The following is a 20,218-nucleotide window of genomic DNA, read 5'->3' as shown; positions in this document are numbered from 1 at the left end:
GGGTCCCTATTTGGGGGGGGGTCTGCAGTGGGGGGTGGGGGCACCCTGATACATGGGTCCATGGTGCTTTGGGCCCCCCCCCGTGCCCCCCCCCCGGGGCAGTAACGGCCCCCGGGGCTGGCGGCTCCTGATAAGGGTTTATCTGATGCCGGGGGCCGGCGGCGGTTGGGGTTGGGGGGGGGACAGGGTGGGGCGGGGGGGGCCCAGACATCCGGGTCACCCCCCCCCCACCGTGGGGACGCAGCAGTCGGGGTGCCCCCCCCCCCACCCCTCCCCACCCCCAAATTCCCCGAAGGCGCCTTATCAGCCCCGGGCAGGGCGGGGGGGGGGGGCATCCTTTAGGGTAGGTCCTACGTAAACAGCCCCCCCCGCGCGCCCCGGGGCCGAGCGCCCGGAACTGGGGGGGGTCGGGGCAAAACCGGGGGGTTTGGGGGCGAAACGCGGCGGTTTGGGGCCAAAATTCAGCGTTTTCAGGGCAAAATTAAGGATTTTCGAGGTAAAATTGTGGCTTTTGACCAAAATTGGGGATTTTTGGAGCGAAATTGAGGGTTCTCAGCACAAAATTCGGCATTTTCAGCCCCAAATTGAGGATTTTTGGCACCAAATTGGGGATTTTCAACCCAAACTCCAGCACTTTCAGCCTCAAAATGGGGATTTTTGGCACCAAATTGGGGATTTTCTGCACCAAATTGGGAATTTTCAACCCAAAATGCAGCACTTTCAGCCCCAAATTGGGGATTTTCAACCCAGAATTCAGAATTTTTGGCCCAAAATTGGGGATTTTCAACCCAAACTCCAGCACTTTCAGCCTCAAAATGGGGATTTTTGGCACCAAATTGGGAATTTTCAACCCAAAATTCAGCATTTTCAGCCCCAAATTGGGGATTTTCTGCTCTAAATTGGGGATTTTCGGCACAAAATTGACAATTTTTGGCACCAAATTCACTTTTTTGGGTGCAAAAGTGGAGGTTTTCAGCCTCAAATTCAGGTTTTTTTGGTCCAAAATCCACATTTTTGGCATCAAATTGGGGATTTTCAGCCCCAATTTGGCATTTTCAAGGGAGAGATTCAGTTGGGACCCCCAAAAACAGGGTTTTCAACCCCAAAATTGGCTTTTTCAGCCCAAAGTTGTTTTTTTTCAGCCCAAAATTAGGTTTTTCAGCCCCAAATTGGGGATTTTTGGCACCAAATTGGGGATTTTAGACCCGAAATTGACAATTTTTGGCACCGAATTCGCCTTTTTAGGTACAAAAATGGAGATTTTCAGTCTCAAATTCAAATTTTTTGGTCGAAAATCCACATTTTTGGTGCCAAATTGTGAATTTCAGCCCAAAATTGCGCTTTTCGATCCCCAAACTTGCCTTTTTCACCCCAAAATCACCCCTTTTCACCCCAAAACCCCCCCCAACTCACCTCAGCTTTGGGCTCAAACCGCCCAGTTTTCACCCTCTCGGCAGCCCCAAAATCCTCGTTTTTGGCCTCAAACTCGTCGTTTCCGCGTTCAAAAATGGCCATTTTCACCGTTTTCGCCGTTTCTGCCCCGTTTCGGTGTGCGGGGGGGGTGGGGGGGGGTCAGCGGGTGCCCCCCGGCGCGGGGGGCCCCAGGGCGCTGGGGGGGGGCAGCGGGGGGGTGGCGAGGGTGAAGTCGGGGGGGGGGCCGGGACCCCCTGGGGGGCGGGGGCGGGGGGGGCAGCTCCATGGGGCCGAAGAAGTAGGGGTGCAGCAGGGCCTGGGGGAGGGGGGGGGGGGTCACAGGGGCCCCAGACCCCCCAGGACCCCCCCCCAAATTCCTGGGTGCCCCCAAAAGCCCCCCCCACCACCCACCTGGGACCCCCCCCCAGCACCCCTAACACTCCTCCCCTACCCCCAGGACCCCCCCTAAACACCTGGGTGCCCCCCCTGGATGCTTGGGACCCCCCCCCCAAATTCTTCGGGACCCCCCCCCCAAATCTTGAGACCCCCCCCCCAATTCTTGGGACCCCCCCCCCCAGGCACCAGGGACCCCATGGGTGCCCCCCCAAGTGTCCTGGGTGCCCCCGTGGCCAACTGGGTGCCCCTTCCCCACACCTGGGTGCCCCCCTGGATGCTTGGGACCCCCCCCCAATTTCTTGGGACCCCCCCCCAAATTCTTGGGACCCCCCCCAAATTCTTAGGACCCCCCCCCCAGGCACTGGGGACCCCATGGGTGCCCCCCCAAGTGTCCTGGGTGCCCCCGTGGCCAACTGGGTGCCCCTTCCCCACACCTGGGTGCCCCCTTGGATGCTTGAGACCCCCCCCAATTTCTTGGGACCCCCCCCCAATTTTTGGGGACCCCCCCCCCCATTTTTGGGCCCCCACCTGGTGGGCGCGCAGGCGGCGGCCCGGGGGGTAGCGCAGGAAGCGGCGCAGCAGGTCGAGGGCGGCCGGGGGGGCCTCGGGCACCAGCTGCTCCAGCGGCGCCGGCGGGTGCCGCCGGAACCGCACCTTGGGGTAGTCGGGGAGATCCGCCAGCTCCTGCCCCCCAGTACGGCCCAGTGACTCCCAGTGCCTCCCAGTACGGCCCAGTGACCCCCCCGGCAACGCCAAACACTCCCCAGGACCAGCCCAGTATCCCCCAATGCATCTCAACGGTTTCCCAGTATCTTCCAGTAACCCCCAGTATCCCCCAGTAGGTCCCAGTATCTGCTAGTAGACTCCAGTATCTCCCAGTATCCCCCAGTATCTCCCAGTAGCCCCCAGTATCCCCCAGTAGGCCCCAGTATCCCCCAGTAGGCCCCAGTATCTCTCAGTAGGCCCCAGTATCTCCCAGTAAGCTCCAGTATCCCCCAGTAGGCCCCAGTATGTCTCAGTAGGCCCCAGTATCTCTCAGTAACTCCCATTATCCCCCAGTAGACCCCAGTATTTCTCAGTAGGCCCCAGTATCTCCCAGTAGGCCCCCAGTATCCCCAAACACTCCCTAGAACCAGCCCAGTAGCCCCCAACGTGATTAAAAGGTTTCCCAGTATCTCCCAGTAACCCCCAGTATCTCCCAATAACCCCCAGTATCTCCCAGTAACCTCCAGCATCTCCCAGTAGGTCGCAGTATCTCCCAGTGCCTCCCAATATGGCCCAGGGACTCCCAGTATGGCCCAGGAGACCCCCCGGCAACGCCAAACGCTTCCTAGGACCAGCCCAGTATCCCCCAACGCGTTTGAACGATTTCCCAGTATCTCCCAGTAACCCCCCATATCTCCCAGTACGCCCCAGTATCTCCCAGTGGTCCCCCAGTAATGCCAAATGCTCCTTAGAATCATCCCAGTATCCCCCAGTAGCCCCCCAGTGTCCCCAAACACTCCCCAGGACCATCCCAGTAATCCCCAACACGTTTTGATGATTTCCCAGTATCCCCTCCCAGTCCCCTCCCAGTGCCTCCCAGTCCCCTCCCAGTGACTCCCAGTATCCTCCCAGTGTCCCCGAGTCCCCCTCAACCTTTCCCAGTGACTCCCAATGCCTCCCAGTCCTCTCCCAGTCCCTCCCAGTGCCCCCCAGTCCTCACTCAGTGCCTCCCAATCCATCCCAGTGCCCCCCAATCCCCTCCCAGTCCCCTCCCAGTCCCCCCCCAGTGCCCCCAGTCCCCTCCCAGTCCCCCCCAATCCCTCCCAGTGCCCCCCAATCCCCTCCCAGTGCCCCCCAATCCCCCCCACTCCCTCCCAATTCCCCCCCAGTCCCTCCCAATCCCCTCCGAATCCCTCCCAGTGCCCCCCAATCCCTTCCTGTCCCTCCCAGTTCCCTCCCAGTCCCTCCCAGTGCCCCTCAATCTCTCCCAGTCCCCTCCCAATCCCTCCCAGTGCCCCCCACTCCCTCCCAGTGCCCCCCAGTCCTCTCCCAGTGCCTCCCAGTGCCCCCCAATCCCTCCCAATCCCCCCCAAATCCCTCCCAGTCCCCCTCAATCCCCCCCCAATCCCCTCCCAGTGCCCCCCACTCCCCCCCAATCCCCCCAGTCCCTCCCAACCCCCCCCAGTCCCTCCCAGTGCCCCCCAATCCCCTCCCAGTGCCCCCCCCAGTCCCTCCCAATCCCCTCCCACTCCCTCCCAATGCCCCTCAATCTCTCCCAGTCCCCTCCCAATCCCTACCAGTGCCCCCCACTCCCTCCCAGTACCCCCCAGTCCCCCCCCAGTCCTCTCCCAGTGCCTCCCAATCCCCCCCAACCCCTCCCAGCCCCCCCCAGTCCCCCTCAATCCCCTCCAACCTCCCCCCACTCCCTCCCAGTCCCCCCCACTCCCTCCCACTCCCTCCCAGTCCCTCCCAGTCCCCCCCAGTGCCCACCGGCCACCCGCCGGGGCTGGGCGTGCCCAGGGCCCGCACCACCCAGCCCAGCTGCTCCAGGTCGTTGTCGCCGGGGAACAGCGGCGACAGGTTCCAGAGCTCCCCGAAGATGCACCCCACCGCCCTGGGGGGGGCACCCGTTATTGGGGGGGGGTCCCAGGGGGTCCCCAGGGGTCTGGGGGGGGGGGGGGACAGGGCACAGGGGACCCCCCCCATGTCCCCCCCCCCGCCGTGACACCCACCACAGATCCACCCCCTCGTCGTAGCGCCGGGCGCCGTAGAGCAGCTCGGGGGCGCGGTACCACCTGTAAGGGGGGGGTCAGTTGGGGGGGGGGCGCTTGGGGGGGTGGGGAGGGGGTCAGGGGCGGGGGTTGGGCTACCTGGTGGCCACCTGGTGGCTGTAGGGGCGGGCGCGGGGGGGGGTGGCCAGCACGCGGGCCAGCCCGAAGTCCCCCAGGCGCAGGCGGCCCCGCGCGTCCAGCAGCAGGTTGGCCGGCTTCAGGTCCTGGGGGGGGGGGGACCCTGAATGGGTGGGGGGCTCCCAACACCCCTGGGACCCCCCCCCAAATCCCTGGGACCCCCCCAAATCCCTGGGACCCCCCCCAAATGGGTGGGGGGCTCCTAACGTCACTGGGACGCCCCCCCCAACAGCTGGGACCCCCCCCAACATCCCTGGAGGTCCCCCTAGACCTTGGGGTCCCCCCCAGACCCCTGGGACCCCCCCTAAACCCCTGGGACCCCCCCCCAAATCCCTGGGGGTCCCCAACATCCCTGGGACACCCCCCCCACCCCTGGGGGACCCCAACATCCCTGGGACCCCCCCCAAATCCCTGGGACCCCCCCCAAATGGGTGGGGGGCTCCCAACATCCCTGGGCCCCCCCCCCCTAATGGCTGGGACCCCCCCCCCAACATCCCTGGAGGTCCTCCTAGACCTTGGGGTCCCCCCCAGACCCCTGCGACCCCCCCTAAACCCCTGAGACCCCCCCCAAATCCCTGAGGGTCCCCCCAACATCCCTGGGACCCCCCCCCCACCCCTGGGGGACCCCAACATCCCTGGGACCCCCCCCAAATCCCTGGGACCCCCCCAGACCCCTGGGACCCCCCCAGACCTTGGGGTCCCCCCCAGACCCCTGGAACCCCCCCCAAACCCCTGGGACCCCCCCCCAACATCCCTGGGGGTCACCCCATGACCTTGGGGTCCCCCCCAGACCCCTGAGACCCCCCCCCCCAACATCCCTGGGGGTCACGCCCCAAATGTTTAGGCCCCCCCCCAGACCCCTGGACCCCCCCTACACCTTAGGGACCCTCCCCCAAACTCCTGGGGCCCCCCCCAAACCCCTGGGACCCCCCCCCAACATCCCTGTGGGTCACCCCATGACCTTGGGGCCCCCCCCAGACCCCTGGGACCCCCATGACCTTGGAGACCCCCCCCCATTCGGGCCCCCCCCCGCTCACCCGGTGCAGGATGCGCTGGTGGTGGCAGTGCCCGAGGCCCCTCAAGGTCATGGCCAGCAGCGCCCGGATGCGGGGGGGGGTCAGGGGGGTCGGGGTGACCCGCAGGAGCCCCCCCAAGTCGCCCACCAGGTAGTCGAAGGCCAAGACGACGGCGGGACCCTGGGCGAAGGCGGCGCGGAGACGGACCACCTGGGGGGGGGGACACCCTGATCTGGGGGGGGGGCAACATCTGGGGGGGCCCCAACATCTGGGGAGACCCAAAACATCTCGTGAGACCCCAAAATTGGGGGGGGGGGGGGTTGGCAAAATTTGGGGGGGTCCTCAACATCTGGGGGGTCTCCAACACTGGGGGGGCCCTCCAACATCTGGGGGAAATCCTCAACATCTGGGGGGGCCCTTAACATCTGGGGGACCCCAAAAACTGGTGGAGAACCCCAACATCTGGGGGAGGACGTCAACATCTGGAGGAGAACCGCAGCATTTTGGGGGGTTCCCAACATCTGGGGAGTCACCAAAATCGGGGGGGGCACGGCAAAATCTGGGGGAGGTTCTCAACATCTGGGGGTCTACAACATCTGGGGGTCTCCAACATCTGGAGAACCCCAACATGGAGAGTTCCCAACATCTGGGGAGTCCCCAAAATCAGGGGAGGGCCCCAACATCTGGGGGAGGTCCTCAATATCTGCCGGAGGTCCTTAACATCTGGAGAGACCCCAAAATGGGGGGGGACACAAAATTTGGGGGAGGTCATCAACATCTGGGTGGTTCCCCAACATCTGGGGGAGATCCTCAACATCTGTGGGAGGCCCTCAACATCTGGGGGGTCCCCAACATCTGGGGTCCCCCCACACTCACGTGGGGGTGCTCCTCCATCTCCCTGAGGGCCTTGATCTCGCGCAGCGTGTGGGGGGGCAGCCCCTCCTCGGGGCGCCGCAGCGGGACCTTCTTCAGGGCCACCAGCTCCCCCGTCTGCGGGGGTGGGGGGGGGACATCAGTGTTTTGGGGGGGTCCCCAAACCCCCAGAGCCCCCCCAAAACAGGCCCCAAGTGTCCTTGGGGGGGGTCCCCCAGGGCCTACAGGCCTTCAGGCCTCACCCACAGGCCCCCCAGGCCCAAAGCCCCCCCCAAACGCCCCCAGACCCCCCCAAACGCCCCCAGACGCCCCAAAAGGCCCTAAACCCACCCAAAACACCCCAAAAACGCCCCCACACCCCCCCAAATAGGCCCAAAACCCCCCCAAAACCCCCCCAAAAGGCCCAAAACACCCCCAAAAGGCCCCAGATCGCTCAAAACGCCCCCAGCCCTCCCCCACCCCCGCTCCCCACCTCTCTGTCCTTGGCCTTGAACACGACGCCGTGCGCCCCCTCCCCGATGCGGCCCAGCACGATGTACTGGTCCATACTGGTCGTACTGGAAACAGAAACGACGCGGAAGTGGAGCGGGGCATTGTGGGATGCTGGAGGACCGACCCCCCCATGGCCCACAATGCACCGCGGCGGCGCCCCCTCCCCTCGGGTACCTGGTGGCCCCTGGCAACCAGGCCCCGCCCCTAACAACCAAGCCCCGCCCCTAGCAACGCAGGGCCCGCCCCCCCGCCGCCATTCAGGCCGCGCCGCCTCCCATTGGCCGATGGCCGTGCGCGGGCTGGAAGAGCGGGCGGTGATTGGTGGAGGGGGAAAGCCCCGCCCCCTTCCCCTCAGGCCGGCGGCGGCCGCGCTTCTCCCCCCCCTCCACCGTCAGGCGCCGGCCGCGATCGGGCCCGGGGTGGGGGGTCCCCGCGGCCCCGTTTGTGTGTCCCGTGTCCCCCCGCCCCAGCCCCGGGATGGCGGCGCTGCCGCCGCGGGAGTTCGCGGCCCAGGTGGTGCCCGGGTGCGTGGTGCCGACGGCGCGGCAGGGCCTGGCCCAGCTCTGGCCGCTGCTGCTGCTCTGCCTCGGGGCGCGGCTGCTGCACCGGCTGCGTGAGTGGGGGGGCTCGGGGGGGGGGGGCTGGGGGAGCTGGGAGGGGGATCGGGGGGGGTGGGAGCTGGGGGGACCCGGGTATGGGTGGGGAGATCCAGGAGTTTGGGGGGACCCAGATATTGGGGGGGTCAGGAGTTTGGGGGGACACCCAGGGGTCTGGGGGGGGCAGGAGTTTGGGGGGCACCCAGGGGTCTGGGGGCACCCAGGGGTCTGGGGGCGCATTCAGGGGTCTGGGGGGGAGATCAGGAGTTTGGGGGGGCACCCAGGGGTCGGGGGGGGGGGGGGCAGGAGCTTGGTGGGGCACCCAAGGGTCTTGGGGGGCATACAGGGGTCCTGGGGGGGAACAGGAGTTTGGAGGGGCACATGCAGTCTGGGGGCACCCAGGGGTCTGGGGGGACACCCAGGGGTCTGGGGGGGGGCAGGGGTTTGGGGGGACACCCAGGGGCCTGGGGGGGGTCAGGGGTTTGGGGGGGCACACAGGGGTCTGGGGGGGGGCAGGAGCTTGGCAGGGCACCCAAGGGTCTGGGGGGCACCCAGGGGTCTGGGGGTCATCCGGGGGTCTGGGGGGGCACCCAGGGGTCTGGGGGCACCCAGGGGTCTGGGGGGGAGATCAGGAGTTTGGGGGGGCACCCAGGGGTCTGGGAGGGGGGGGCAGGAGTTTGGGGGGATACCCAGGGGTCTGGGGGCACCCAGGGGTCTGGGGGTCATCCGGGGGTCTGGGGGGGCACCCAGGGGTCGGGGGGGGGGCAGGAGTTTGGGGGGCACCCAGGGGTCTGGGGGACACCCAGGGGTTTGGGGGGTGCCTCAGCCCCCTGGGGGTGCCCCAGCCCCTCCCCCCCACCCCATGGGGGTCCCACCCACTGACCCCCCCCGCCCCCAGCGGTGCCGCGGGGGGGGAAGCACGCGGGGGCAGTGGCCGGGGGGCTCCTGGCCCTGCACCACTTCTTCGGGGCGCAGGCGCTGTGGGTGGCGCTGCTGGGGGCCCTCTGCGCCGGCACCCTGCGCCTGAGCCGGGCGCGCGCCCACCGCGGGCCCTGCCTGGCCCTGGCCGCCCTCAGCTACCTGCTCATGGGGTACGGGGGGGACTGGGAGGGGGTGGGAGGGGGATTGGGGGGGACTGGGAGCACTGGGAGGGGAGCTGGGGGAGCTGGGAGGGGGATTGGGGGAGATTGGGGGGGCTGGGAGGGGGATTGGGGGGGACTGGGAGCACTGGGAGGGGAGCTGGGGGAGCTGGGAGGGGGATTGGGGGAGATTGGGGAGGCTGGGAGGGGGATTGGGGGGGACTGGGAGCACTGGGAGGACACTGGGAGGGGGATTGGGGGGCATTGGGGGAGGTGGGAGGGGGATTGGGGGTGCTGGGAGGGGAGTTGGAGGAGCTGGGGGTGGACTGGGAGCACTGGGAGGGGGGTGGGAGGGGATTGGGGGAGCTGGGAGGGGGATTGGGGGGGAGATTGGAGGGGACTGGGAGCACTGGGAGGGCACTGGGAGGGGGATTGGGGGAGATTGGGGAGGACTGGGGGTGCTGAGAGGGGGATTGGGGGCACTGGGGGGCACTGGGAGGGGGATTGGGGGAGCTGGGAGCACTGGGAGGGGAGCTGGGGGGGACTGGGAGGGGGTGGGAGGAGATTGGGGGGGCTGGGAAGGGGATTGGGGGGACTGGGGGAGCTGGGAGGGGGATTGGGGGGACTGGGAGGGGACTGGGAGGGGGATTAGGGGTGCTGGGAGGGGGATTGGGGGGGAATGGAGCACTGAGAGGGGAGCTGGGGGAGCTGGGAGGGGGATTGGGGGGGCTGGGGGGGAGATTGGGGGGGACTGGGAGCACTGGGAGGGCACTGGGAGGGGGATTGGGGGAGATTGGGGAGGACTGGGGGTGCTGAGAGGGGGATTGGGGGCACTGGGGGGCACTGGGAGGCGGATTGGGGGAGCTGGGAGCACTGGGAGGGGAGCTGGGGGGGACTGGGAGGGGGTGGGAGGAGATTGGGGGGGCTGGGAAGGGGATTGGGGGGTCTGGGGGAGCTGGGAGGGGGATTGGGGCGACTGGGAGCACTGGGAGGGGACTGGGAGGGGGATTGGGGGGCATTGGGGGAGCTGTGCGGGGGATTGGGGGAGCTGGGCGGCACTGGGAGCACTGGGAGGGGTATTGGGGGAGGTGGGACGGGAGTTGGGGGTAGTGGGGGGGACTGGGAGGCACTGGTGGGGTGCTAGAGGTAACTGGGAGGGGGATTGGGGGCACTGGGAGTAACTGGGAGGCACAGAGAGAGCCTCGAAGGGGAGACTGGGGCTGGACTGGGAGCCACGGGATGGAACTGGGGGGGCACTGGGATGGGCTGGGAGTAACTGGGAGCCCCCCCAGGGAGCTGCACATGGTGGACACCGTGACCTGGCACAAGATGCGGGGTGAGACCCCCCCCAAACCCCCTGGGACCCCCAAAACCCCTTTGTGCCCCCCCGGGACCCCCCCCAGGTGCCTCGATAGAGGGGCAGGGCCCCTGTTTGGGGTCCCCCCCCCTGATTTGGGGGGTGGCCACAGGGGCGCAGATGGTGGTGGCCATGAAGGCCGTGTCGCTGGGCTTCGACCTTGACCGGGGGGGGCCCGGGGGGGGTCCGGAGCCGACCCCCGCCCAGGTGCTGGGGTACCTCTGCTCGCCCGGCTCCGTCATCTTCGGGCCCTGGGAGCCCTTCGGGGCGTATCTGCGGGCCGTGGAGGGGCCCCCCCTGGTACGGGGGGGGGGGGTTGGGGGCAGGTGGGGGGATTTGGGGGGTTTTGGGGGGATTTGGGGGCAGGTGGGGGGGATTTGGGGGGGTTGGGGGGTGTTGGCGAGGATTTGGGGGGGGGTGGGGATATTCGAGGGGAGGTGGGGATTTGGGGGAGCTGAGGGGGGGGTTGAGGGGTCTGAGGGGGGGTATGGGGGGAGTTGGGGTTATTTGGGGGGGTTTGGGGCTATTTGGGGGGGTTTGGGGCTATTTGGGGGGTGTTGGGGGGATTTGGGGGGAGGTGGGGGGTGTTTCGGGGTCCTGGGGGGCCTTGGGGGTCCCGGGGGGGGGGTTTGGGGTACTGGGGGGGTTGTTGAGAGACATGGGCAGGTTATGGGGGCACTTGGGGGGGGAGGCTTTGGAGGGGCCCTGGGGGGGATGTGGGGGTCCCAGGGGTATCTGGGGGTCTGTGGGGGGGTGTCAGGACGTTGGGGACCCCCCCCCCGACCCCCCTTTTTGCCCCCCCCTCCTCCAGAGCACGGCGTGGGCGCGGAAGGGGCTGCGCAGCCTGGGGCTGGCCCTGCTCTGCCTCCTGCTCTCCACCTGCCTCGCGCCCTTCCTCTTCTCCTGCCTCGTGCCCCTCTACGGGACCCCCGCCCTGCGATGGTGAGACCCCCCCCAAACCCCCCCGGGACCCCCAACCCCCCCCCCAGGACCCCCCCCCTCACCGACTCTCTCTGCTTCCCTCCACGCCGCCCAGGAGCGTCTTCGCCAGGTGAGGGGGAGGGGGAAATTTGGGGGGTGGGGGGGGGGTTGGGGGGCACAGGGGGGGTGGGGGGACACGGGGGGGGGGGGTGTGGGGACATTGGGGGGGACGTGGGGGTGGGCACTGACGTGTGTGCCCCCCCCCCAAATCCCCCCCATGTCCCCCCAAATCCCCTCCTACCCCCCCAAATCCCCTCGTGTCCCCCCCAAATCCCCTCATACCTCCCCCAAACCCCCCCCAATTCCCCCCATGTCCCCCCTAAATCCCCTCATACCCCCCCGAACCCCCCCCGTGACCCCCCAAATCCCCCCCCCACGCCCCCCATGTCCCCCCCGTGTCCCCCCCCCAGGTGGCTCCGTGCCTACGAGAGCGCCCTCTCCTTCCACTTCAGCAACTTCTTCGTGGCTTTCCTCTCGGAGGCCACGGCCACCGTGGCCGGCTCGGGGGCCACCAGCCACCACGACCACCTGCGCTGGTGAGAGACGCCCTCCAGGGGGCGCCCTGGGGCGGGGGGCGGGGCTAAGGGAGGGGGCGGGGCTACGGGAGGGGGCGGGGCCTCACCACAGCGCCCCCCGCAGGGACCTGACGGTGTCGCGGCCGCTGCGCGTGGAGCTGCCGCGCTCCATGGCCGACGTCGTCACCAACTGGAACCTGCCCATGTCCCGCTGGCTGCACACCTGTGAGGGGCTGCTGGGGGATACTGGGGGATACTGGGAGGTGGGGGGGGGGTACTGGGGAAGGGGCGTGACTGGTTTTAACTGGTTCTAACTGGGGGCACCCAGACGTGTTCCAGACCGCCCGGCGCCTCGGCACCTTCGCTGCCGTGCTGGGCACCTACGCGGCCAGCGCCCTCCTCCACGTGAGTGACCCCCCCCCGAAACCCCCCTGACCCCCTCCCAACCCCCCCAGACCCCCCCCCAGACCCCCCCGACCCCCCCCCCAGACCCCCTGACCCCCCCATGTCCCCCCCCCCCAGGGTCTCAGCTTCCACCTGGCCGCCGTCCTCCTCTCTCTCGGCCTCATCACCTACGTGGAGCACGGTGAGCGCCGGTCCTTTAAGGGGGGGCGTGGCTAAGGGGGTGGGGGCGTGGCTACAGGAGGGGGCGTGGCTAGAGGGGGTGTGGGCGGGGCTTAAGGGCCGTGGGCGGGGCTAAATTGGGTTGTGGGTGGGGCCTGGTGGGTGTGGGCGGGGTTTAAGGGATGTGGGCGGGGCTTGGCGTGGGTGGGCGGGGCTGTGGTGGTTGTGGGCGGGGCCTGTGGCGAGGGGGCGTGGCCAGGCGCTGACCCCGCCCCCTTTGGCCCCTCCCCCAGTGCTGCGCCAGCGCCTGGCGGCCATCTTGGACGCCTGCGTCCTCTCCAAGCGCTGCCCCCCGGCCTGCGCCCACCGCCACAAGGACGTGAGCGCCCGGGGGGGGGGGGGGACACGGGGGGGACATGGGGGGGGGGACACGGGGACAGTGACAGCCCAAAGCACCGCCCCCTGCAGGCGCTGTGGGTGCGGGCGCTGAACGGGGCGCTGGGGGCCCTCACCCTCTTCCACCTCGCGTACCTGGGCGCCCTCTTCGACGCCGAGGCCGACGACGCCGTCGAGGAGCAGGTGGGGGAACCCCAAAAACCCCCAAATTCACCCTAAAATCCCCCAATTCACCCCAAAAAAACCCAAATTCACCTCAAAAACCTCCCAATTCACCCCAAAACCCCCCCAAATCACCCCAAAACCCCCAAATTTACCCCCAAAACCTCCTAATTCACCCCAAAAACCTCCCAATTCACCCCCAAAACCCCCAATTCACCCCAAAATCCCCCCAATTTACCCCAAAATCCCCGAAATTCACCCCCAAAACCCCCAAATTCACCCCAAAAACCCCCAATTCACCCCAAAACCCTCCCAATTTACCCCAAAACCCTCCCAATTTACCCCAAAAACCCCCAATTCACCCCAAAACCCTCCCAATTTACCCCAAAATCCCCCAAATTCACCCTAAAACCCTCCCAATTCACCCCAAAAACCCCCAATTCATCCCAAAATCCCCCTAATTCACCCCAAAATCCCAACTTTGTCCCAAAACTCCAAATCCACCCCAAAACCTCCCAATTCACCCAAAAACCCCAACTTCACCCCCAAATCCTCCCAATTCGCCCCAAAATCCCCCAAATTCACCCTAAAACCCCAAATTAACCCCAAATTAACCCAAAAATCCCCCCAGTTCACCCCAAACCCCTAAATTCACCCCAAAATCTCCCCAGTTACCTCCGAATTCACCTCAAAGCCCCTGAATTCACCCCAAATTCACCCCAAACCCCCCCAAATCCCCCCCGGAGGGTTGGGGGCGCCGCCGCCATCTTGTGTCCCCCCACCCAGGGCTACGGGATGTCCTACACCATCCGCAAGTGGTCGGAGCTGCACTGGGCCAGTCACTGGGTGATGCTGGGCTGCTGGGCGCTCGCCCGCCTGCTGCGCTGAGCCACTGGGACCGACTGGGAGCCACTGGGAGCGACTGGGAGCCGCGGGTACCACCGAGAGGCCGCTCTGCCCCCCGCCTGGGGCCCTTCTAGGCCGCGCGGAGGCTCCACTCTATGGTATCGCCCTCCCCGGCGCCGGAAGTGACGTCATGCGGCCGCTCTAGGCCCAATAAAAGGCTCCTCTCGCTGGTTCCGGCTCGCGGCTTGTCCTCCAGCCAACGGGAGCGCGGGGGCGGGGCCGGGCGGCGCATGCGCGTGTGTTCCCCCCCATACAGACGCTCTCGGGGCTTCACCAAAATCGTCTTAATTCACCCGAAAAAATCGGCGGCAAACGCGGTTGGGGTGGGGGAGGAGCCACGGGGCCCCATGGGGGGGGGGGGGGGGGGGCTATAGGGTCTGGGGGGGTCCATATGGGCCCTATAGGGTCAGCGAGGGGCTATATAGTCCCTATAGGGCCTAGGGGGACTATATGGTCCCTATAAGGCCTGGGTGGTCCATATTGGCCCTATAGGACCTGGGGGGCTCCATATGGTCCCTATAGGGCCTGGGTGGTCCATATTGGCCCTATAGGACCTGGGGGCTCCATATGGGCCCTATAGGGCCTTGGGGGCTCCATATGGGCCCTATAGGGTCTTGGGGGTCCATATGGGCCCTATAGGGCCTGGAGGGGTCCATATGGGCCCTATAGAATCAGGGAGGGGCTATATGGTCCCTACAGGGTCTGGGGGGGTCCATATGGGCCCTATAGGATCAGGGAGGGGCTATATGATCTCTATAGGGTCGGGGGGGGTTCCATATGGTCCCTATAGGGCCTGGGGGGCTCCATATGGCCCCCATAGGGGGATCCCATCAGGAGCCCTTGTCCTTGGAGGGAGACCTGCAAGAGAGAGAGAGACCCCGGGGCTGAGGGCGGCCCTACGGATCCTATACGCCCCCCGGGGGTCCCTATAGATCCTATATGGCCCTGGGGGGTCCCTATAGATCCTATACGGCCCCAGGGGGTCCCTATGGCTCCTATGTGCCCCCCGGGGGTCCCTATGGCACCCAGGGAGGGTCTTTAGGGCACCCAGAGTGGGGGCGGGGCCCTACTACAGGCCCCCCCGGGGGCGTTAGTGGGGTTAGTGCCCCCCCCCCCCCCCCCCCCCCCGCACGCGGCCGTTAACCAAATCCGCCTTTATTAGCCCCAAACCGGGGTTAGAAACGCGCCGCCCCTCCCCCACCCCCACCCCTATAAAATCTGTACATCCGGCCCCTCCCCCACCCCGGGGGGCCCCTCCCCCCCTCACCTCGTTAACCCCCACCTCAGGCTCTGACCTTAACGAGGCCCCAGCGCTAACGAGCTCCCCCGGGGTCCCTCGTCAACGTCCCATCACCTAATTAACCTTTGACCTCTGGGTCCTCCACCACCTAACGAAGCCCATCAGGTTCCTCCACCATCACCTAACGAGCGCCCTGGAGTCCCATCACCTAATTAACCTTGACCTGACCACCTAACGAACCTCACCAGGTTCCTCCACCCCATCATGACCCTTAATGAGTCCCCACCACTAATGAACCTGGATGTCCAGGTCCCCTGTTCCCTAACGAACCCCACCAGGTCCCTCCACCACCTAATGAACCTTAATGACTCCCCATCACTAATGAACACCATCACGTTCCTCCACCATCACCTAACGAGCCCTGATGACTCCTCCACCACCTAATGAGCCCCACCAGGTCCTCCACCACCTAATGAACCTCCATGTCCCCTAATGAGCCCTGATGGCTCCACCACCACCTAACGAGCCCTGATGGCTCCACCATCACCTAATGAGTCCCACCAGGTTCCTCCACCATCTAATGACCCTTAATGACTCTCCACCACCTAACGAGCCCCACCAGGTCCCTCCTCACCTAACGAACCTCCATGTCCCCTAATGAGCTCTGATGGCTCTACCACCACCTAACGAGCCCCACCAGGTTCCTCCTCACCTAACGAGCCCTGATGGCTCCACCATCACCTAATGAGTCCCACCAGGTTCCTCCACCATCTAATGACCCTTAATGACTCTCCACCACCTAACGAGCCCCACCAGGTGCTCCACCACCTAATGAACCTCCATGTCCCCTAATGAGCCCTGATGGCTCCACCATCACCTAATGAGTCCCACCAGGTTCCTCCACCATCTAATGACCCTTAATGACTCTCCACCACCTAACGAGCCCCACCAGGTCCTCCACCACCTAATGAACCTCCATGTCCCCTAATGAGCCCTGATGGCTCCACCACCACCTAATGAGTCCCACCAGGTTCCTCCACCATCTAATGACCCTTAATGACTCTCCACCACCTAACGAGCCCCACCAGGTCCTCCACCACCTAATGAACCTCCATGTCCCCTAATGAGCCCTGATGGCTCCACCACCACCTAATGAGCCCCACCAGGTTCCTCCTCACCTAACGAGCCCTGATGGCTCCACCATCACCTAATGAGTCCCCCCAGGCTCCTCTACCATCTAATGACCCTTAATGACTCTCCACCACCTAATGAGCCCCACCAGGTCCTCCACCACCTAATGAACCTCCATGTCCCCTAACGAGCCCTGATGGCTCCACCATCACCTAATGAGCCCCACCAGGTTCCTCCACCATCTAATGACCCTTAATGACTCTCCACCACCTAACGAGCCCCACCAGGTCCTCCACCACCTAATGAACCTCCATGTCCCCTAATGAGCCCTGATGGCTCCACCATCACCTAATGAGTCCCACCAGGTTCCTCCACCATCTAATGACCCTTAATGGCTCCCCACCACCTAACGCCCCCCCCCCCCCCCCCCCCCCCCCCCCCCCCCCCCCCCCGCCACGCCCCCACTGACTTGCCGCCGCCCTCCTGCTGCCGGCCCTCGCCCGTGGCCACCTCGTCCCGCCGCCGCGCCGCCGCCGGGCGCCCGTAGAGGTAGACGGCGGCCAGGACCATGGCGGTGCCGGCCAGGAAGGGCCCGCGCGGGCGGAAGCCGAAGAGGTGGACGGAGGCGGCGGTGGAGGCCACGATGGAGAGGGCGGTGGCGAAGCCCTTCAGGATGTTGTCGGCGTAACGGACCACCACGGCCACCAGCAGCCCGCCGGCCGCCTGGTTCACCACCACAGCCCACACGGCCGGGTTGTAGCCGTAGAAGAAGCCCAGAGCGGCCACGGCGGAGCCCTCGGCGGCCACCATGGCGGCCAGCCCCAGCGCCGTGCCCACGGCGCCCAGCTGGACGTTGCGCAGCCAGATGGAGCCGCCCGTGGTCTTGAGGAGCCGCTCGAAGTAGACGCCGGCGAAGCCCGAGGACAGGCAGGAGGCCACCACGGCCACCAGCCCCAGGGGGTAGCTCTGGGGGGGGAGGGGGGCGGCGGTGGGGGCGGGGCGGGCCTGCTCGGCCTGGACCAGGGCCACCCCGGCGAAGAGCAGGGCCAGGGAGAGCCACTGCGGGCGGGAGAGGGACGTGCCCAGGAGCAGGACGGAGAAGAGGGCGGTGGTGAGGATCTTCAGCTGGTAGGTGACCTGGGGGGGGGGGGACAGGGTCAGCTGGGGGGGGGGGGCGTGGGGCTGGGGACAGGGACGTGGGGGACACCATGGGGATGGGGGACACCATGGGGACGTGGGGACGGAGACATGGACGCGGGGATGGAGACCACCACGAGGACGTGGGGATGGGGACACCCCCATGGGGATGGGAACATCAGCATGGGGTGAGGGCCACCACCATGGTGACAGGGAGATGGGGACACAGGGACACCGCCACGGGGTGGGGGACGTGGGGTTGGGGACACCACCATGGAGCCAAGATCAAGGACGTGGCCACCACCACAGGGACGTGGCCACCACCACAGGGACGTGGCCACCACCACAAGGACGTGACCACCACCACAGGGACGTGGCCACCACCACAGGGACGTGGCCACCACCACGTTGCAGATGGGGACACCGACACACCCAGGGGTTGGAGAAAAGGACAGTGGGGTCCCCCATGTGCCACCGTGTCCCCGAGGTCCCCAAGTGTCCCCAAGCATCCCCAGGGTGCCCACCTGGAAGGTGGCCGCGGGCAGGTTGGAGATGGCCACGTACTGGAGGTTGTTCTGGAGGGTGTAGATGAGGGAGGGGACGGCCAGGCGCAGCGTGTCCCCAAACTGTCCCACCACCGCCTCGTGCAGCGTCACCGCCGTCTGCCGCACGCTGCCTGCGGGTGCCACCGCCCGGGGTCACCTGCGTGTCCGCCGTGTCCCCTCGCATCCCCCCCGTGTCCCCCCCATCTCCCCCCCACTGACCCCCCCTCCCTGTATCCTCTGGGGCCCCCTGATGTCCCCAACCACCCCCCAGTGTCCCCAGTGCTCACTGTGGTGCTGGAGAAGGAGGTGGCAGGTGCCCCATGTGTCCCCCCGCCATGTCCCCCAGTGTCCCCAGCTGCCCCCCATGTCCCCCCACGTCCCCCCCCCGGCTCTCACCGCGGTGCTGGACGAGGAGGAGGAGGAGGCAGGCGCCGCCCTTCATCGCCTCGGCCATGACGACGGCCGTGGTGGGCAGGAAGCGCTCCCCGGGCAGCGTCCGCACGTAGCGGATGCTCAGCACCAGCGACGCGTTCTGCAGCACCAGCACCCCCAGGCTGGCGAACTTCACCCGCCGGGACACTGCGGGGGGGGGACGTCAGTGGGGCTGCCCCATAACTGCCCCACGGACACCCCACCCCACAGCAACTCCCCCCCGCCCTCCCCTACAGCCCCCCCAGCGCCTCTCATCTACCCCATAGACCCCCCACACACCCCTTAAATCCACCCTACAGCCCCCCAAGTCAGCCCTATAGCCCCCTATAGCCCCTCCCAGCCCCCCAACTCTGCCCTATAGCCCCCAACTCTCCCCTATAGACCCCCATAGCCCCCCAAGTCAGCCCTATAGGTCCCTATAGCCCCTCTCAGCCCCCCAACCCTCCCCTATAGCCCCCCATACCCCCCCAAGTCAGCCCTATAGCCCCCCTCAGCCCCCCAGGTGTGCCCTATAGCCCCTCCCAGCCCCCCAACTCTCCCCTATAGTCCCCCATAGCCCCCCAAGTCAGCCCTATAGCCCCCTATAGCCCCCCCCAGCCCCCCAACTCTCCCCTATAGGCCCCTTCAGCCCCCCAACTCTGCCCTACCGCCGCCCCCCGCTCCGCCCCACATCCATCCCCCCCGCCCTCGCCCCCCCCTCACCTGCCGACGGCCCCGAGTCGCCGCCGCCGCCCCCCGCCGCCGCCACCGCTGCCATGGTGGCACCCGCCCGGCTCCGGGGCGGCACTTCCGCATTGTGCGTCACATCCGCTTCCGGCCACGGAGCGGGAACCGCCCAGAGCGACGGGGGGGGGGGGGTGGAGCATAGAGAGCGGGCACACGGGCTAGAGAGGAGCCGCTGGAGGACCCGGGAGGCCTCCGGCATGGCGCATGCGCGGTCGCCACGGGCATCATTCCATCCCCCCCGCTCCGCCGGCCACCAATCAGGGCCCGCCCTTCCCTCTACGCCCCGCCTCCTTTAGCCCAACCGCCCAATCAGCGCCTCGCCTCGCGCCCTTCCCGCCCTGTTTTTTCCAACGGCCGCCTCGCGCCCTTCCCGCCACACTCCCTCAGGGCGGCCCCCACCTCCTTCCCGCCCAAATCCCCGCCCGGCCCCTTCCACCCACCGCCCAATCCCCGCCCTCCTCCGCCCCCTCACCCACCAATCCTCGCTCGCCCCGCCTCCCTCCCCCTTCCCGCCCGATCCCACCCACCAATCCCCGCTCGCCCCGCCTCCCTTCCCCCTTCCCGCCCAATCCCCGCCCACCCCCTTCCACCCAGCTCCCTCCCCCTACCCCCCTTTCACCCAATCGCCAGCGGCCACGCCCTCCTTCCCCGTGTTTAAAGCGGAAGTCCCGCCCCCCCGCCGCCGCACACCGGAAGCAGCCCGAGATGGCGGCGCGGCCCGGCTCCCCCCCCACGGCCATGGCGGCGGCGGCGGCCCCCGGCGGGTACCGGCCGTTCGAGCCCGCGGCGCTGGGGCTGGAGCCGGGCTGGCGCCTCACGGCCTTCGCGGAGCTGCGGGGCTGAGGGTGCAAAGTGCCGCAGGAGACGCTGCTGCGGCTCCTCGCGGCCTTCGGGGACCGGCAGCGCCCGGCGGCGGCGGCGGCGGCGGGGGGGGAAGGGCCCGAGGCGGCCGAGAGCGGCGGCGGGGGCGGCCCCGCGCTGGGTGAGGCAGCGGAGGGGGGGCACACACATGGGGGGGGCTGGGGGACATGGCGGGGGCAAAGGGCACCGGGGGGGCAAAGGGCGGGGGCGGGGCCTGAGGGGGCAAAGGGCGGGGGCGACCTCGGGGTGTCCCCTGTGCCCCCCCCAGGCATCGGCCTGGACTCGTGCGTCATCCCCCTGCGCCACGGGGGCCTCTCGCTCGTGCAGACCACCGACTTCTTCTACCCCCTCGTGGAGGACCCCTACATGATGGTAGGGCTGCCCCAGGGGACCCTTCATCCCAGCCAGGAACCCCAGATCCCGCCTGGGACCCCCCAAATCCCAGCCCCGACCCCCAAGATCTCACTCTAGAACCCCCTAATCCCACCCCAGGGCCCCCCTAATCC

General features: G+C 67.2%; 3 protein-coding genes across 10 annotated transcripts; 1 reads left to right on the top strand and 2 right to left on the bottom strand.

Moving 5' to 3' along the window:
- Positions 1-1,418: 1,418 nt before the first annotated feature.
- Positions 1,419-12,069, bottom strand: CDK20 (cyclin dependent kinase 20). 7 transcript variants are annotated; one of them, XM_068424674.1, is made up of 11 exons: positions 11,524-12,069; positions 11,121-11,158; positions 10,336-10,413; positions 7,065-7,149; positions 6,596-6,709; positions 5,741-5,929; positions 4,665-4,789; positions 4,527-4,589; positions 4,285-4,408; positions 2,338-2,493; positions 1,419-1,729 (listed from the first exon to the last, which is right to left on the bottom strand). In XM_068424674.1, the coding sequence occupies exons 3-11, from the start codon at positions 10,356-10,358 to the stop codon at positions 1,502-1,504; spliced, it is 1,107 nt and encodes a 368-aa protein (XP_068280775.1). In that variant the 5' UTR covers positions 10,359-10,413; positions 11,121-11,158; positions 11,524-12,069; the 3' UTR covers positions 1,419-1,501. The 7 variants fall into 7 exon arrangements, with proteins under 7 accessions (XP_068280775.1, XP_068280776.1, XP_068280779.1 ...); XM_068424675.1 differs by having other exon boundaries at positions 11,720-12,069; XM_068424678.1 differs by lacking the exon at positions 10,336-10,413.
- PORCN (porcupine O-acyltransferase) lies at positions 7,408-13,813 on the top strand. 2 transcript variants are annotated; one of them, XM_068424673.1, is made up of 13 exons: positions 7,409-7,697; positions 8,579-8,771; positions 10,052-10,095; positions 10,229-10,416; positions 10,928-11,058; positions 11,153-11,167; positions 11,508-11,633; positions 11,737-11,837; positions 11,941-12,017; positions 12,135-12,198; positions 12,470-12,555; positions 12,645-12,755; positions 13,521-13,813. In XM_068424673.1, the coding sequence occupies exons 1-13, from the start codon at positions 7,562-7,564 to the stop codon at positions 13,620-13,622; spliced, it is 1,374 nt and encodes a 457-aa protein (XP_068280774.1). In that variant the 5' UTR covers positions 7,409-7,561; the 3' UTR covers positions 13,623-13,813. The 2 variants fall into 2 exon arrangements, with proteins under 2 accessions (XP_068280773.1, XP_068280774.1); XM_068424672.1 differs by lacking the exon at positions 12,470-12,555 and having other exon boundaries at positions 7,408-7,697.
- A 95-nt stretch (positions 13,814-13,908) lies between these two features.
- Positions 13,909-18,907, bottom strand: SLC35A2 (solute carrier family 35 member A2). The gene is made up of 5 exons (XM_068424681.1): positions 18,828-18,907; positions 18,090-18,272; positions 17,673-17,824; positions 16,481-17,148; positions 13,909-14,498 (listed from the first exon to the last, which is right to left on the bottom strand). The coding sequence occupies exons 1-5, from the start codon at positions 18,880-18,882 to the stop codon at positions 14,471-14,473; spliced, it is 1,086 nt and encodes a 361-aa protein (XP_068280782.1). The 5' UTR covers positions 18,883-18,907; the 3' UTR covers positions 13,909-14,470.
- Between the last annotated feature and the right edge of the window lie 1,311 nt (positions 18,908-20,218).

The sequence above is a fragment of the Nyctibius grandis genome, unplaced genomic scaffold (genome assembly GCF_013368605.1).
Source record: "Nyctibius grandis isolate bNycGra1 unplaced genomic scaffold, bNycGra1.pri scaffold_168_arrow_ctg1, whole genome shotgun sequence".
NCBI classification, from domain to species: domain Eukaryota; kingdom Metazoa; phylum Chordata; class Aves; order Nyctibiiformes; family Nyctibiidae; genus Nyctibius; species Nyctibius grandis.
This window is presented reverse-complemented; position numbering and strand designations above follow the sequence as displayed.